The 17928-nt window shown below is 43.6% G+C and overlaps 3 protein-coding genes across 6 annotated transcripts; all 3 read right to left on the bottom strand.

Annotated features, from left to right (window-relative positions):
• tcap (titin-cap (telethonin)) lies at positions 1-2000 on the bottom strand. The gene is made up of 2 exons (XM_068577978.1): positions 1509-2000; positions 1-1314 (listed from the first exon to the last, which is right to left on the bottom strand). The coding sequence occupies exons 1-2, from the start codon at positions 1658-1660 to the stop codon at positions 924-926; spliced, it is 543 nt and encodes a 180-aa protein (XP_068434079.1). The 5' UTR covers positions 1661-2000; the 3' UTR covers positions 1-923.
• Positions 2001-4875: 2875 nt separating this feature from the next.
• On the bottom strand, positions 4876-7678 carry mreg (melanoregulin). The gene is made up of 6 exons (XM_068577973.1): positions 7489-7678; positions 7013-7303; positions 6711-6873; positions 6371-6461; positions 6121-6284; positions 4876-5663 (listed from the first exon to the last, which is right to left on the bottom strand). Exons 2-6 carry the CDS (start codon positions 7096-7098, stop codon positions 5478-5480), a joined length of 690 nt encoding a protein of 229 aa, XP_068434074.1. The 5' UTR covers positions 7099-7303; positions 7489-7678; the 3' UTR covers positions 4876-5477.
• Positions 7679-9906: 2228 nt separating this feature from the next.
• On the bottom strand, positions 9907-17428 carry stard3 (StAR related lipid transfer domain containing 3). 4 transcript variants are annotated; one of them, XM_068577954.1, is made up of 15 exons: positions 17288-17428; positions 15843-16080; positions 15676-15753; positions 15275-15352; positions 15124-15177; positions 14725-14842; positions 14531-14623; positions 14320-14375; positions 14145-14237; positions 12898-12960; positions 12070-12165; positions 11892-11971; positions 11679-11783; positions 11481-11574; positions 9907-10870 (listed from the first exon to the last, which is right to left on the bottom strand). In XM_068577954.1, the coding sequence occupies exons 2-15, from the start codon at positions 16053-16055 to the stop codon at positions 10694-10696; spliced, it is 1398 nt and encodes a 465-aa protein (XP_068434055.1). In that variant the 5' UTR covers positions 16056-16080; positions 17288-17428; the 3' UTR covers positions 9907-10693. The 4 variants fall into 4 exon arrangements, with proteins under 4 accessions (XP_068434055.1, XP_068434056.1, XP_068434057.1 ...); XM_068577955.1 differs by having other exon boundaries at positions 15843-16077; positions 17288-17421; XM_068577956.1 differs by lacking the exon at positions 17288-17428 and adding an exon at positions 16662-16979.
• Between the last annotated feature and the right edge of the window lie 500 nt (positions 17429-17928).

Here is a 17928-nt window from a genome sequence, read left to right as displayed (position 1 = left end):
TGAAGAGCAACTTGGCTTTTATTATGAAATATAAATATCTAGGGAATACATTTCAACATAATAGCACACATTACAAATTCATTCACAACACTATTCTCAGCTGATACAGTTATTCTATGAGATATAGAGCATATATGATACAAATATGAGCTGCACTCAACGAACAAGGCAGATCACTTAATACATAAGGTTATTAGTATCAGTCCTCTGTGGGTTAGATGTGTCAGCCAGCACACACACACACACACACACACACACTATGTACAACCGCTGTGTCCGATCACGCAGAGCATTCTGTACTCTTCACAGAGATCAGAGACTGGTCAACTGCAGGGCATGTCCCAACAGCCCCTCCCCTTCCCTCCTGACCCTCCCGCTTCTGTTTTGCAGGTCATTTTCCATCTGTCACTTTCTGCGTCATGCATCCCATCACCACCTACTAGTATATCATCCTTATATCTGATTACCTCAAGAACACTTCCATTTACCTTCCGAGGATATTTGCACTATTCATGATGACATAAAGGCAAAATAAATTGTATTCAAGACGGTTGGGTTGCAGTCATTCCACCGAGAGATCAGCAGATATGGTGAAACCAGCCGGCCAGCACAGGCAGAGATCAGCTCATGACACAGCTGAGAACACACACCCTTTCTCTCCATCACAACGCAAATGCCTTCACAGAACCATTTATAATACCACTGACCCGCAAATGCTAACAATGACTGGTGCTGTGCTCACCAAGAAACACAGATAGAGCTAGAGATCTACAGTATTTAAGGTTTTTGATGAATGTCACTCGAGATAAATCTATTAATATCTTGTCATGCTCTTTCCTGACACACATAGCTCAATGACTGATCTTTCCCAATTGTCACCCAACTTGTCTCTCCCTAACATCCACTCTTTCTCTTTTGGTTTTTCACCCTCTCTGGGCCTCTATAGACATGGAGCGCCCAAGGTCTCTGGGCGCTTTGAAAAACTCCATGAGTGTTGGCTTGACTGGGGGGAGGTCTCTTGTGATCTCGTCCACGGTCTTCTTGTTGGGACAGGCTCCGTTCGGGGCGGGGAAGGGCTGCAGGTCCTCCTGGGTGTGTGGGGCTCCGCGTCCAAGCCTGACACCCAGCTCTGCAGGGGTGAAGATGGGCAAGGGGAGGGATTTTCTCTTCGGAAGCAACTGGTGCTCCCTCACACCTCTTTCCACTGTGCCCACTCTGAAGACACCAGAGGGGCAGGTCTGTTTCAGCGAACGGACCTGCCACTGCCGGGACAGTGTCTCCCTACGAGAGTCGTCATTTACGTTTATTGTCTGCCTGCGGGGACAAGAGAAAGGTTGTTCGAAACTGTTGGAGCACTCATTGTGATTTAACTTCGTAATTAGACTATAAGTGCCTTCCAATATGAGAAAACGTGATCATGAATTGCCAAGTAGATGAGCAAGTAGATCTTAATCCATCCTGATGATGGTAAGAAAGATCTGAAATGTGTTTGGTCTGTGAGCTCTCACCTGTCCTGAGGTTGAGTCTTGAGACTGACGCTATGCCAGTCAGCACTGTAGCTCTCCCTGTGAGCCTTGTTCTCTTCCTGCACGCTGCAGGTCAGCTCAGCTCCCACCACCACACTGTTACGCTTCTCCAGGACGGTACACACTGGCTTCATCTCTGCTGTTGGAAGATTTGTCTCGGATGTATTGCCTCCAGTTGATCTCGTTGATCAGTCTTAAGGTGTGGTGTCCGGTATGAGGTTGTTTGTTCTAGATAACAGGGATGCTTCAGCAAGCTGTATCTTCTGGCTCCCGCCGTGTCTCTTTGTGCTGTCTGGGCTCGGGTCTGTCCTTTTATAGACGATCTGTTGCTATTCCTGATCCATGTTGTCACTCTACAATCAGTCTGCACAGACATCTGACACCAAATGCTCAGTGTCTCCTTCCCTGTGAGCTGGAAGTCCACATTTTGAGGAGGAGTAAGCAGTAAGTGGGGTAAAGATCCTCTAATTCTCAAACGGTTTGCCCGGTCTTCTTTGTAATCACTCAGCCCAATACTTTCCACTTCAGCTGGGATTGCAGTGTCTTTGAGGGGAAAGTATGATGGAGACACTGAGTATGGAGGTTAATCATGTTGACAGAAACACACGACAGGTTTAGTAATCAGAGAGGACTCTTAACAAGGGCTTAGTCTTGATCTACATAAAGCAGCAAGTGACTCTGCATGCGTTAATGTGGAAAGTTAACAATGATGCAGCTGTTTTTCATAGACAAAGGATATTTCAGGCAGGAGGTTAAATGTATGAGCATCAGGAACAACAGGTCTGTCACTGGGCGATAAAAGGTGAAAAGCTACATAACTTAATGGAGTAGCTTGTCACATCCTGCTAATTTTAAAGTCATAATACAGTTCACGGGGAGTTTCTACAACAGCTGTGCCTGGTGACAACATCAAGCCCCCTCATTAAATGCCATTGCAGTGTGCTGCCTCGCAGTAGCAGCGAGAGCTCCATCCCCAGTGATTCATTCCCTGGGTGACAGAGCGCCATGCAAGCCATAATCAACTCGGGTTTCAGACTGTGAAACATGCGCGCACACACACACACACACACACACACACACACACACACACACACACACACACACACACAAACTAACCTCTGACAGTTGTCTGCATGGTGTGATGTTACTACCGGTCCCTGACTCTGACTCATTCATCCATATCAGGTACTGTTAACATCATACAGAGATCAGATATCACACATACACATAACAACATAATATATAATGATCCCGATGACAAGATCAATCACACAGTCTTTCGCATACAGTAGTGGAAAAAGGCATTCAATCTGCTATATCTGTGATGACATTAAAGCAAAACATTGAGTGTTGGAGTGTGATTTATCGATATATTTGTTGAAATACTTCTAAATGTTTCAAACCCACATATATATCATCTGCATATTAAAAAAAAATGTGAGTATTGTTGTGTCTGAATATGTTAACATGCAGCCTGTTTGCCTTAGTAAGGATCAAAGTCTCTTGTAGAAAAAAGCTATTGGAGAGGCATAACAGGTGCATGGTGAAGCTGGCATTATGACTAAAGAGGCATAGCAGGTATACGGTAAGGCTCTCATGAAAAAGACAAGCGAAGACAGCTCGGGCTGTGATAAGAACAGCCGAGCTGTGATGAAAAGAGCTGCGTTATGTGAGACTGTGTCAGGAAAAGGCTTTCAACTCCAACGAGAAAGACCAAACTGCCCGTGGCACATCGGTACATGCAATACACACATTACAAACCATACGGACGTAACTCACACCCACGAGACAGGAAAAGAGCCGCACCTGAGAGGAAAAGCTTAAAAATGCAAAAGCGATATACACAATATACGACTATGTAAGAACAGCATAACTCAGTCATTGGCCGGAGAATGACTCCGGTTGTGTTCTTTGCTTGAAGAATAAACTCTATTGCGCATTGAACTCTGAAAGATTGCAGTGCGTTCTTCACAGATCACCATGACACCAATAGATATATTGAAGTATGAAGTATGGAGTAAGAATAGTTCTGGAGCAGGAGTTTAAACTTCATCAACTCACTCAGTCTGAACTTTCTGTGACACAAGCCAAAATGAGCCAAAATGTCAAATGTCAAGTGTCAAGGGTGTCAATATTTCAATCTCCTCTGTCTACCTTTCAGCAGGGTGACATCGCTTTTTCAAATTATTGCTCAGTGTCAGAGAGGGGAAAGAGCAAGAGCAGCGTCGGCATCCTCGTGGCCATGCCTTCGGTCATGTTTTGACACCATGGCAACCACGAAATGAAACCTAAGCCACAGGTCTCTCAGTGTTAAAATAGTAAACTTGAGCAGATAGTACACAGCGTTTTTGTTGTAATTGAGGTATTTACCTGCTGACATTGCAAAAGGACATCAAATGGCTGCACCTCCTTGCTGTTTTGGGGTGAGTCATGCTATGCTAATGAAGCCAGGGGCGTGGAGGGTTTGTTTGTCCTCATCCCTCACGCTGATCGCACCGGGTCACGCCGGGCGGAGAAGAACTTTGTGGTCGCATAACAGCATTGCCTCAGCTGCTGGGAAGTGACATTTAAATGAGCTGTCTCCAAGACAAAGATGGGGAGTGGGAGAGAGTGGGGAGAAGGAGGAGGAGGAGGTCAATGAAGCCCAGCCCTGTCAGGAGGGGGTAAATAGGACAAAATGTTGTGCAAGTGCAAGTTTGAGTAAGTCACATTTATTTTGTGACGGAAGAATACTTTGGAGAGAATAAAGAGTCCTACACAGCTGCGCAGTTACAAGGACCTGAGGCCAAAGTGAATGTTTTATTGATTCCTGCACACAATCTTCAACTTGACACTTGTGCTTCATCCTGGAAACTCAGAGTCGAGAGACAGACAGACAGACAGACAGTCAGTCAGTGTGCCAGCACATTGCTCTCAGCAGTGTCTCTCTTACATAACCACAGCATCAACAACATCAACCCCAACGTGCAACCCGGTCTGGTCCCAGCGGGACGCTCAGATGCCGCGCAGGCAGCACCAGGCCCGGATTGGAGGTATCTCTGCGGATCAGACTGTAAGCCGTGCGCCGAAGACAGGCCGCCTGAGGGCACATAGGACCAGACTGAAGACCCCCCTTGTTTCCACTGCGAAAGAATGTTGCTCTCATGCCACAGTTTCACTGCTCAGATTGCAGTTATGCAAATTCTGTTTATGGAAGCTTGCAGAGCCGGCACCAAGAAATCCATCATACTATCGGACACTCGACAGGCTTTAGAACTTTATTTCATCATTAACTGGACACAAGAACAAATACACAAACTTCCACATGAACTTAGACATCTTTTACATTTTCAGTAAATTCCTGGAGGGGAACACACATCCTCACACTTACACCACCAGTTTTAGGAGATCAGCATACTGTACTAACTACATCGTTTTTCCATCTGCTATTTTCCGAAATATTTAAAGCCAACTGCGGACTTCAACAAGTTAAAAGTATCATTGATAGAAACACACATTCTTGTGAGTAAAAATCGGACATACTGGACTATTTATTCAGTGTTGCTACCGGTCATGTGATTGAATAATATAAGTGCTGATAATCATAGGACAAAACATAAAGAGGCTCTACTCAAAAGAACATGTACCCTGAAGGTTCACAACAGCTGAACAATGAACAGGCTAAGAACTTGATACAATGCTTTGGTAGACAGAAAAGGGACGCCACATTTACCAGAAGATCTGCAAAGCCCTTTTATATTTTGACCAGAGAAAACAGAATAGGACTCATGCTGGGTAGTTGGGGCAGAAAATATAAAGTGTTCAGCCTAAAACTTCCAAGAAGCAGCAACAGAAACTAGAAGGTAAGCGCTATGCATTTCTGTCATCCAGGTCTCCAGGGTAGATAACTACTGCCCCCTGCCTCGTGTCTGTTACTATTGCAGCCAGTCGGTCAGGTCTGTCGCTCAAGTTTCAATCGTCTCTATCGCTCTCATCTTCTTCGGTGGCTCTTCCGTTCATGGCCTCTACCCTGGCCAACAGCAGTGGCAGGTTTATGGCAAGGCCCGGCGCCTCTTCGTCCGAATCCTCCTTTGGAGGATAGAAGCGCTTTGCCTTTGCCAAAAAATCTTCAGCTATATCTAGGTACAGGAGACGATCCTATGAGGAGGGAGAGGAAGAAGAGGTTGAAGCAGTTAAAGTGAATATTTTTATCCACACAATATTGGTGTTAAAGTGTCAGTGTCCAGTGGGATCTGAACCACTGGTAGAATCATGATTTGGATCAAAATGACTTCTGTAACTGTACAAAGATGATCAGAATAGATTAATAAGGCAGATAAGATAGGATGATGCTGTAAACTTTAGAGATACACAACTCAAAGGATTTGTGGATACTTAAGTTAGTTGCACATAGACCTAACTGGTGCTAAGGAAAGGAGCAGGCCTCACTGTGGCCTGGAGCGCAGGGATGGAGTAAACACTCCTACATTTTGGTTAAGGTCATTATTAAGATGAGTGATGTGTCTCACACCACCCAGGATGCCTTTTTTTTTTTTTTTTTTTTAAACCTATGCTCTAGGTCACAGTACGGGATTTGTATGAGTTCAAAGTTCACCAGGATTAGTAGATATCTTTCTGGAGGTGGCTCTTTGCTGTAAAAGAGGGACGTCTCAGAGTGGAGCGTCTGCAGCAGGTCACGTGCTGCCGGGGCGTTACGCATACGGTCATGTGAGGCTCCAGCAGACACATTCAGCAGTGAGTCTGCCTCTGCCATGAAACCTAAAAAAGACAAAACATTTCTGGTTACTCTGTAAGACGAAGTACGAAGTGAAGATCTGTCCCAGTCCTGCTCTGTCCAGCATTACCCAAGTTCTCCAGGATTGTCTTCCATTTCTCTCTGACTTCTCGACGGGTATCTCTCATGGCCTCAATGTCAACACTCAGTCGGCGATAGCCCTAAACAAGACGAGCGCAGAGCTTAAAACAACTATTTCTTTCAGTTTGGTGTAATTAGACTCATCATTATACTCCTGCCCAAAATCTGGTTTGAATAACTGATCATAATGATTATTCACAGCTTTCGATGATTTAGTTTCAAATTGATATCTTTTGCACTCAGAATAGCTATATATATATATATATATATATATATACATATATATATATATATATATAGCTATTCTGTCCACATCTTCCCTCACATACCGTGGATCCCATGCGGGTCTTGGTCCTGGCCTGCAGCAGGCCGTAAAGGACCCGGTCGTCTGGTCTCTCAGAGTGGCTCCGGTCGCCTGGCTCACTCCACAGGTTGGTCTCCTCATCACGACGCTTCCGGACTTCCTGGTTGAAATACTCCAACGGATCCTGGCTGTGATCCAGCCAATACACAAGCACAGTTATCACACTTCCACACGTACATAATCAGTTGTGATACACTTGACAATCACTGATTAAAACTATCTAATGTCTAATGTCTACGATCTAATGCCTGTCTAATGTCTTCTTACGGTACTAAAGGCTGCTTTTCATCATCGTCGTCGTCGTTGTCCCCAGCGCAGCAGCAGCAGCAGAGCTTCCTAAGGACTGAACCCATCTAGAGTCAGTGGGGAGCAGGTGTTCACAAAGGTTTATAATCCAGGTGTAAATCTTTGTTTCAGTTCTTTAGACGGCAGAGAAACGTCCTTGGTTCTTCGAGTAATAGTTCAAGCGGATTCCAGTGGTGAGTGATGAGCATAAACTTTAAAACGTCTCTGTGCCTGTGGACGCTCTGAGGCGATTCCTGAGAATTCTTTCACAACCTATGTTTAAAAAAAGATTTGACAAAGTCAGAACAGGCAGTTGTCACAACATGCAGTCCACGAGAATGAATCGTATTAATGTGGTTGGATTCTCAGAAGAAGAGGGTTTGGTAAAAAATAACTGAAGAAAGAGCAACAGTTCTAAAAGGTTACAAAAACAAACGTCACTGATCCCTAAACTCTACCTGATTTTCATCTTCCCACATCCAGGGCCCAGCACCGGCTCCACATCCAGTAGAGGTTCGTGCTCCAGATCAGAAGCGAGAGTTCGGTTAGAGACGCTCAGGCAGATGGCAGCCCTTGGACCGGCTCTTCTCTGCAGCCTTACATGGAGAACAATGAGACCAGTGAGACGCTCGCTGGATCGATTAAAAAAAAAAAACATATTTACAGACCCACAGCCTCAGAAGACAGTCACAACATAATCATGTGAGCTGCTCCACATCGTGTCCTTAGCATTGTGTTTCGCCTCGAGGACAACACGTGTCCTCTTCAACAGTAGCTATGATTACACACTCCACATCCAATATACGACGGCTGCTTTGATTTAAAGATTATTTATTCGTATTTTATTTGTATTTATTTTGTATTGCCGTGTCTCCCAGCACAGTCTCAAGAGGGTGCGACAAGCCAGCAGCAAAGTCGGTATCTGCCCATTTGTGCGAGGAGGAACAGGACGAGCACGACCAGAGCCCCACAAAAGGATGAGGGCCGGACATCCTCGAGTCTAGTCGGACTGAGCTCACAGGCCAACATTGTGCAGCTCAATTGGCTTTTGCCAGAGAACATCAGAACAAACAGGTTTGCCATGAGCCCCCAGAGCGGGTTCACAATAAGCACGTGACAGACATGAAAGAGTCTGGAGACGCCGAGGTCAACGTCATGCTGCCGCGACATCGTCCAGCATGATCAATGCAGGACGATGGGCCGGCCTCATATGGCCGGAGTGTGTTCAGGCAGTCCCTGGATGGTGAAGGCCGTTGTACTGGCCTTCATGTTCCCCAGACCTCATTTCAGTGGAGAACCTATGAGACGTTATGTATGGCAGGGCCTAACGCCGCCAAGTAGTGCTGCATACTGTCCAGGAGCTCACTGATGCCCTGGTCTGATCCAGGTCTGGGAGGAGGAGATCCCCCGGGACACCATCTGCCCTCTCGTCAGGAACGTGCCCAGATGTTGTCGGAGTGCATACAGGAACGATGGAGTGACAATTTGACATTCACTTTGATTTTCGGTGTGATTTTGAATCCAGCCCTCAATGGCTGGATCATTTTAGTTCCCTTTGTTCTCGACGAATTACACAGTGAAGATATCAAGAAAGATTTTCAACTTCGAGATCGAGGTGTGATTTCAGAGCTCCCTTAATATTTTCTGCACAATCACTGTTAAGTAAGACATTGTCTATCACCTGCTTTAATTTAGTCACCATGAGGGAAAAAATAAATAAGCTCATCGCTCATATGATACATATATACAAATAAATAAAGCAGGAGGTCTATTCTAACAATTTGAATGCAAGTTGAATGAGGTTTGGAAGTTGGAACAGTCATGAGTTCATATATTTTATTAGACATAAGACACTGGTTAAGACTTAAAAACTGTTGGTCAGTATTCGTGTGATTGATTTAAATTAACATGTGTGATGAAAGATCCATAGATACATTTGAAGTATTATAAAAAAAATAGGATCAAAGAAAACAAGCAGGCATCAAATAGATATAGTACCTTCATATAATGTGAAGGTATAGGATCGATTTAACAGTAGGCAAAGAAGAAAAAAAGGCTGAAATGTTATGCTAATGTGATAAAGGCACCAAATTGTTGATAACATTAATGTCTTTCATTTAAAATGATCTCATTACAGTATGTAGCTAAAAATAATCCTCACAGCTTATCCACTTAAATCTCAATAGTCACTTGTTTTGGACTTTGTAATAAAACATAATAATCAGACTGTGATCACAGGGTTCCCAAATACCTGGGCTTCCAAGGTGAAATACTTCAAAGCCACGTTGTGATTGTGATGTGGTGAATGACCACGTCATAGTCACAACCTCACAATTACACGCATGGATATGCTGCTTCAGTGTGTGAGCAGTTCAACTGAGTCGTTTCGTGTCTTATTTCTCAAGATTGAAACGCACAAGAAAAAAGAAGTCACGCTCTTTGGTTCAACTCTTAGTAGTTTGAACCAACAACGAGACCTCAGTCAGTTTAATACATTTGCAACAGGAAGAGCACAACAATGCCATGTCCAATCTGTTGCAATGTTGAATGTGAGAAATAAAGAGTCTGCCCTGTGATTCTCATCCAAGATGTAATGGATTCATTCTTGGCTTATGCTACCCTTCCATCGAGTCTTGTAAACCAGGCAAGAAGACTTTCTGTAATCCTGTTGACAAACAAACCGAACAGAAAACAAAACCTCTTGATACATTTAGATTTTCTGGAAGTACAGACTTTGAAACAAAGCTAAAACTTAACAGAGAAAAGGCATTTCTAATGTCTAAGAACAACAACATGCTGCATGATGTAAGAAATGATAGAAAAATACTCATTCAGGGTCAAAAACAGGGCCCGAGGAGAGGCCAGACCCAAGTCAATGTAAATCATATCAGTGTATATTTTGATGACAAATAAAGTGGCATCTATTTTACCATAAGGCCACTGAAGGTCATCAGCACCAAAGATAATCAAGTACACGGCCACCTAAACAATGAACCACATCATCTTTAGTCGTCTTCATGAGTTTGATAATTCATTTGCGACAGAGATTAATTAACAGCTACCTGACCTAGTGCTTGTTAGACTGCAGGTGTCTTCTTTCCCTATGAATCACAGTGGAGTAAAGGAGAATAAAGTGTATGTGTACTTGTAAATATGGCAGAGGTGTGGATTTGTTTTAGGGCTGGTGCACCAGAGAAACCTCATAAGATGGTGTAGTAAAAACATACACGAAAAATAATCTCAACAATAAACGAAAGCAGCGAATCAATGGCTGACAATGTGTGCAGTAAGAGATGACCCAGAGCATGGGCTGCTTCATGCCACTGCAGCAGTCCTTTTGGAATAACTGAGACCCAAACAGTGAGATATGACATCCTCAGCCAGGTCTTCCTGTTTCAGAAATGTCCACCAAGCCGCAAGGCGACTTGGCCGGCTCAGCAAACACAGTTCTCATTGCACAGTGAGGGACACGGCAGAACAAATACAGGTCCACACAAATATATGTACGTGATCACGATTAAAACAGAACAAAACTGTGAAATTTTGTCTTTGAAATCTGAAAAAAAAAAAAAAAATTCTTCTCTTGTGTCTGAAATGTGTGTTCACGTCCCTCCAGTCTGCTGTGATTAGAAGTCACCGCTGCGCCTGTTTTTAGGGGTCCACTTAAAGCAAACGGTCGCGAAACCTCTCCAGAGTGAGACGTCTGGTCTGCTTTGTGTGCCCTGGTGGGAGCAGAGGGAGGGACGGCCACAGCTCAGCGATGTGTTGGCGTAAATGCGACATGAATTCAAACATGGTGGCGGCCAGACTCTGATGGATGAGGTAGCGAGGCAGTCGGCCCTGACGAGACACAAAAGGTGAGTGTTAATTCGGTCACAATTCTTTTTCTATAAATTGATGGATTTTTGTTTATTTGCAGGTGCAGGTTTCATTTCTAACCATGATAGCGGCATATATCAGCGTTTCTACACACCCATTTGAGATTAAAATAAAACTGTGTGACTAATGAGCACGTATGACTTTGTAGGACTTCTGTTGATTGACTTTGTGTCGCACGCCGCACTTAAAGTATTGTCGAAATGTCCATTTGCTCGGTCACATTCACATAAGCTGTTCAGCAGCTCAAAGATGCATTCGTCTCAGTGTGTACTAGATAAGAGCAAATAGGGGGTTTACAAAAATGAAAAAAAAAAAAACTCTTTTAACGGAGGGAAGCGACGGCGATAAGCCACGCCATGCCCCCTTTGTCGCGGCACGATTATTCACGCTGCGTTTGGTTTGAACACCCTTTTATTCTCGAGCGAGTAAACCGACGCGATAAACGCAACGCGAAAAATCGCGCTGTGTTTGTTGCGAACGCAGCACAAGAATTTCACTAATCTTCCATGCAGAAGGGATCTAGATGGTGCCTCGAATGACAGAAAGTGGCAGACTGACTCCATCTTCTCACCTTCAAGTCTGTGTTCAGGACCCAGATGAAGGTGCAGGCTGACGGGTTACTGCTGGACTTGAGGACCACGAAGCCCCCGGGACCGTTCTCTCCCCTGAGGCCGGCAATACAAGGCAGAGGAGGAGAAAGAAGAGCTAAAGAAATTAAACCAACACAACTGCACTTTTGTCTGAATCAATACGCCGGTCATGGTCTGACCTGACGTAGCGACCGATTGGAGGTTTGGCTTCATGGCCGGTTGCCATGCCAGCAGACAGGTAGCGGTCTTGTTTGTGCTCCACTCGCCGAACATTAACAAAGTCCCTAAAGAGTGAAAAATCAATCGGTCTGTCAATTCCCTTTGTTTCAGACATGCAACCAGATAACAAGCCAGAATAGATGGGACGGATAAGGAACAGCCACAGCTTTTACCTCGCAGACACGGCTCCTCCTGCGGCTCCCGATGAGACGTCGTACGACACCAGCGTGTTGTCGTCAACCCTCTGGAGGATCTGAGGAGAAGCAGAAAGCGCCGTCAGACTCCGGCACAATACAAACAAACAATGACAGCTATTCACAAGGATGAGCCAAAACACGTCAAAGTGGTCACCTGGCAGCCAGCGACGGTTCTGTTCCACTGGACCATCTTCTCCGGTTCCATAATCACCTCCTCATACACCAGCTCAGCAGGACACTGCATGAAGGCCTGAGCGAAAACAAGACGACACTCAAATGTTTCTCTGACTTATTTTACAGAGGGACTTCCCCCCCCAGTTACACTTATATTGTAAAATGTCACATTACACGACAGTGGGAGTCACATGCCCGCAGCCTTTCCGCGCTAACTAGCTAGCTGCTGTTGGCTACGTTTACTAAAGAGAAGGACAGTCTGTGTATTTCTGCTCTTCCTATTTAGAATGAACACACCGTTTTAGAAAATAAAAACCCAGAATCAACACACAGGTCATTTTCATACAGCATGTGTGTCTAAGAGTAAAATAAATCTGAAGCTGTGTTGGCCTCGTTTATTATTTACAATAATAACATCACAAGTTACAGTGGTTCCGCCTTGGGAAAGCAGAACCACTTGAATCGCCCTCAGCTGATTAGCATGTTGTAAATAGCGTTCTTACTCTTAATTCCTCTCTGGGAAATTACCCACGCTACAGGAACACTTTCCCAGAGTCTATGAAGCACCAGAGAGTTTCTTTAATATCAGTAGCCTCGATTAGTGCATCACTGTGCCCTCTGGAGGATGTTCGAGCACATGAGCTGCAAAGTGCACCCGATACAGTTATGGCAGAGAAAGGACTGTGAGCGCTAAGCGCTTCACTGTCATACAAATACAGTATGTATGCTCTGAACACAACTCATTTGGATCACTCAAATATAGCATGTGGACACATCTTCACAACGGAGACACAAAGTGCTGATGTACCTTCAGAATGAACGTCTTCCCATGGAAGGGGATCTCCATAGAGTAGACCGAGTCTCCCATGTCCTGACGTGAAACAACATACGATTAGTAATGCAAAGCTTTCTCTTTCATTCCAGTGTATCGAAGAAAAACTAGAGTATAATATTTTTCTCTGTGGGAAAATAGAGATCACCTATTTTTTCAATTTAAAATTCCAAATTCATAAAAAGAAATATGAGTTGAACAATGAATGATCTGAACCCAATCCTGCAGTGAACAGTGTGCTGTGGTGAGAGTTTGAAATGTGTATCCCCTTCAGAGTTGCTAAAATATTGTGTTTCACCGAGTTCAGTCCCACAAATAACTCACTGAATCTTCCATCTGATTCCTTATTAGCAAAAACCTCTATACAAAGTAGTGAATTAACTACAACACAAATGTATATGTGATCCAACTGTCTGTAAGTTATAGTTTTAGTACTCTGAATGTACATCTTTGACTTGATTTCCCTCCAAAACACTATTTAAAACTGGATCGATAAGGATCTATAATGTACATATTCAATACATAGCATAGCTGATCGAGGACGCTGGATTTGAGAAACTATCCACTCGTATGAACCAGCCCAGTGTTTCCAACTCTCTTCCAATAGAAGAAGCAGAACTAAATCCAAAAGTTGCTAAATCAATCAACCGACCAAGATAAAAATGATTGAACAGACGTATCACAGTCCTGCGACAGAGTGATTTGTTTTTTGTCCTGATGTAATGTAATCAACAAATACAACATGAAAGGTTTATAAAACCCATCACCAACCCTCGTGTTAACATATGACCGAAAACTGAAATAGTGACACAGAACCCTGAAACCGTCAAATGTATTAGTGACCAAGATACATACAGAACAGGACGAGTACGTCATTGTGACGACATTATGAATCAAATATTTTGGCATTTCTGTACTGCACTGTCACATCGGTCAACATATACATCAATACCAATCTGCAATATGCTGACGTACTGGTCTAACTCAAGTACACATATTCAATACAACATTATGATTCATGAAATTGTAATTAAACCACTTATGTTTGGGATTTGGGTGGCTTGAACTCTTTGGGAGTCTGACACTTTGTCTCCGCTATTAGACAAAGCAACACGTCATTTGGGTGGTTGTGTAGTTGTGTGTGTGACCCGAACCAAAAAGGGGAAGAACAACCACTTCTCCCTTGGAAAAACACACTTGCTGACACTAAATTAAACACTCACATTATTTTTTTCAAACTTCCAGTTGTCCTCCTGGGCCAGGATCTGCTCGACTACCGACATGGCCTCCTGACCCTGATTCACATACTCCTTCTCCTGGAACGAGAGCAAGAGGAGGAAAGAGATGAGCAGATGATCCGGTGAGGAGTAACACAACCCATCAGACTGATGCGGGTACCTGTGCAGTGACAGCTTTATGTCCAAGACCCTCCTCATCCAGATTCTCTTCCGAGCCTGCAGGCGCAAGTTTGGAGCCAAAAGTCAAATTGAGGCTCGAATGAGAACTGTTGCAAAGATGTTGTGAAGAAGAAACCCACTGAGGAGAGCACAGAGTCTCTGCTCGACTCGGGTTTAACAAGAACTGATCGATGAAGACGAGCAAGCATCACCTGCGATGGATTCAGGTGGAGAGTAAAACTGTCCGTCTGAAACAGCACGGGGGTAGACTGACGGGGCTCGTGCGTTCACCACTGCCAGGTAGGCTGATGGCGAAGGAGAAATATTGTTTAAAAAAAATAAATTAAAAAAAAGAAACATAAGTTTGTGGAGTCATGCTCAAACTTGTCAGGAATCTGTCCCTCACCTCTCTCATCATCGGCCTCCTGAGTGAGCACCTTGAAGTCAAGGAACCAGGTCTCCAGCCAGGCCACCACGAACGAAGTGATTGGTATCACGTAGCCAAAGGCATTCTGGGAAAGAAGCTGCGAGGAGCCAGAAACTATGTCATACAGCAAGAGGTGGTAGTTGTATTTTATGTCTGTTTACTTCCAATTGTTGTATACAAAAAAGGGGAGAGTGCTGTAAAAAGGCCTGTGATCCTCTAAGCAACATAAAACAATGAAGTCATAAAGCAGCTCATCGTCCGGACAGAGAGCATTTATTACTAACATATAAGCAGAAGTGAAACGGTCTTTGTGGTTTTGACTGATTATCTGGCACCACACACACGTATACACCATTGCATCTGGAGGGGGACACTCACAGTAGATATGACGACCTTCACAACGAGGAAGACGCTGGTCACTAGAGTGGTAACCTGAGGAGGAAGGAACATTCACATTTGTGTTGTAACTCATGTTCAGACCCGCTAATAAAAAGTATGACATTGCTTCACCGTGGCTGGTCTCGCTTACCGCAATAACCCACCAGTGCTTCAACCGAAATGCAGCGTAGCCCACTTGTAGACACAGGAAACGAAACACGGCGAGCAGCTGAGACAAGAGGAAGGAACAGAAAAGTCAAACGACCTCTGGCACTTTGCATTAGTGTGTGATTCAAGCATGTTGACTTATGTTAACGTTCGCTGCTCTCATGTCAATATATGCAGACATGTGACCAGCCTCGACAGCTCAGTCGGATACCATATATCAGGCCACACAACAACATCAGCCTATAAACTTACAAGAGCAGGTTTAAAATGAGTATCTGCTCATGAATCTTTTTCAAACATTATCAGGATTAATCACCAACACAATGTCGCTATTCTACATTGAAACTAGATTAAATGTACACAGACTTGGATTGACCCACTTACAAAGATGTCAAAGAAGGAAGACTTGTAGTCATAATGAACAACCTCATTTTTCAAGCTGTCCCAGATTGAGCTGGAGATCTGCAGGAGAACAGAGCAGAGTCCACATCAGAGTCATCACTGCTGTGTGAAGAGCGCACGTCGGCTGTGGAGCCCAAACAAGAACTCACGTTCAGCTCGATGATCCACAGAAGGGAGATGAAGAGCAGGTCGAACGTCACAAAGAGACAGAAGGTGCGTCGGACGTCAGAGATGACCTTGCGCTCTGCGGGTGGCACCAACAGGTATGGGGAAGTGAGGGACACGGACGTGGAGTAGGACGCGTTCAGGGAGGCTATGGCATGAAGGCTGCCCCCGAGCTCCCCGTAGTCTACACCTGGCATCCTGTGGTGAGACAGGAAACTCCTGCTGTGAAAAGGGAGAGAAAGTTATTCTGTAGTCACATGAAAAATGGGAAGAATGTGCATGAAAAAGATTTATTACTCATACATTGTTTACCCAATATGGATATAAAATTCCCTTAAAATCGAAATATCAAAGTAGTTACTCAGTTACTTCTTCATTTCCATTGTGTGCTAAATTAGGGCCTAAACAATAACACGTGACACGTTTCAGGACTGTTTAAAACACATACATGTATTCTGAAGATTAGACAATTTCTCATCTTCATCAGAGCATGAACATGTTGTATTTGTTTAAATTTTGATGCAAATTTTAAATAGATGATGTAAAAGATCAGACAAACAGCTTGAGGTGTCATTGCTAGTTTATTTATCTCTATATAGAGGAGCACAGTACAAGTCTTTTTGACTTGTTGCTTTGAAGAAGACGTTTCAGATGTTGCCATAAAACAACTTCATGACACGAGACAATCTGCACGACACAGAACGGTTTATATATCACAAACTATTTGGGTTGCTTGATGTTTAAAAGAACAATGTAACTTTTAAAAAACAACAAATTTACTGTCAGTACATTTTAACACTTACTCAAGGCTGCTTGCACTCGTCAGGTGTTTTCTACCAACAAGTCCTTGTCGACACAATGAATCACAGTCAGTTCAATTGTCTCTTGAACTATTTCTCGACAATGAACATACAGTTAACAACAGCATCATGAAGCATCTCCTAATGATCGAGTCAACGTGACAACAGAGGACGTTCATCATGCTCTGGATCACAGGACATCTTTACATCTTCAACATCCAGATTGCATGATGTTTCTGACACAAACACTCTTCCTCCTCTCACTTCTGTTTAATAAACAAACAACTGTCTGTACTTCAGTATCCGTCGGACGAGCTAACAAGCTAACTCACTGCTGTCCGCAGGCGTTCACCAGTAAAACGGCACAGACAGACCACAATAACCAGGACCGCTGGTTCACTTTCGTAAACAAACACTGATCAAACGAATAATAGCTAACTGGTCCAAGACGTTAGCTGTGACGGTTAGCTTCACACCGGGCTAACTTACGTTGGTCTCAAGCAAGTTACACCGAGAAGTAAACAAGTGAACAGCTACAGAAAGTTTAACTATAAAACAAGGGAATGACTTCAACGCAAGCACGCATTTAATTATTTGATGAAAAGCTAAACAGAAAGCATTAAACTTACTTGATTTAGCGCATCATCAACATCATCTCCTCGCGTTACCAGTCTTCCGGGCTGATCTTTCAAAGAGTAAATGTGGCCGCAAGATGAACACTTCCATCGTTTCAACACGCCAAAATAAATTTAAATCACGTGAAGAACTACGTCTGTAAGCGCTAAACGTAATTTGGGGAAATAACATAATTTTATTTATTTTAAAGCAACAGAAAGTGACCATCTATTTTGAGAAAAAAAAATCGATATTGCCTAAGAAGCAGCATGTCTCAGCGTGTGTGGAGGATAAACCACGCAGAAGAGCGTATCAATCAGTGGTCTCACCATATTCAGTAAATTACATTGTATATGTGTATGTGTCAGTTGACATTTAACGATTATAATGTTGTATACCATACAGTCTGTGTATGTGATATTGCATTAGTGTGGTCATACAGACATAGCGAAGAAGAAGATTTCACAAGATGTTACGTCTGCCTTTGGCCTGTGTAGTTTGAATTATGAGTAAACACTGCTCTCTGGTGGACACAGTTTATAACTACGTGGCGATTGCACGTTTTATTTTTTAATGTCTAACCGGAAGTAGTAACATGTAAATATGTCAAACTTGACACAGAAGCGGACTGTTCTCTTCAACAGTAACCAGTCGG

This window comes from Clinocottus analis, unplaced genomic scaffold, assembly GCF_023055335.1.
Source record: "Clinocottus analis isolate CAN_PGR_092001 unplaced genomic scaffold, fCliAna1.0.p SCAF_16, whole genome shotgun sequence".
In the NCBI taxonomy this organism is placed as follows: Eukaryota; Metazoa; Chordata; class Actinopteri; order Perciformes; family Cottidae; genus Clinocottus; species Clinocottus analis.
This window is presented reverse-complemented; position numbering and strand designations above follow the sequence as displayed.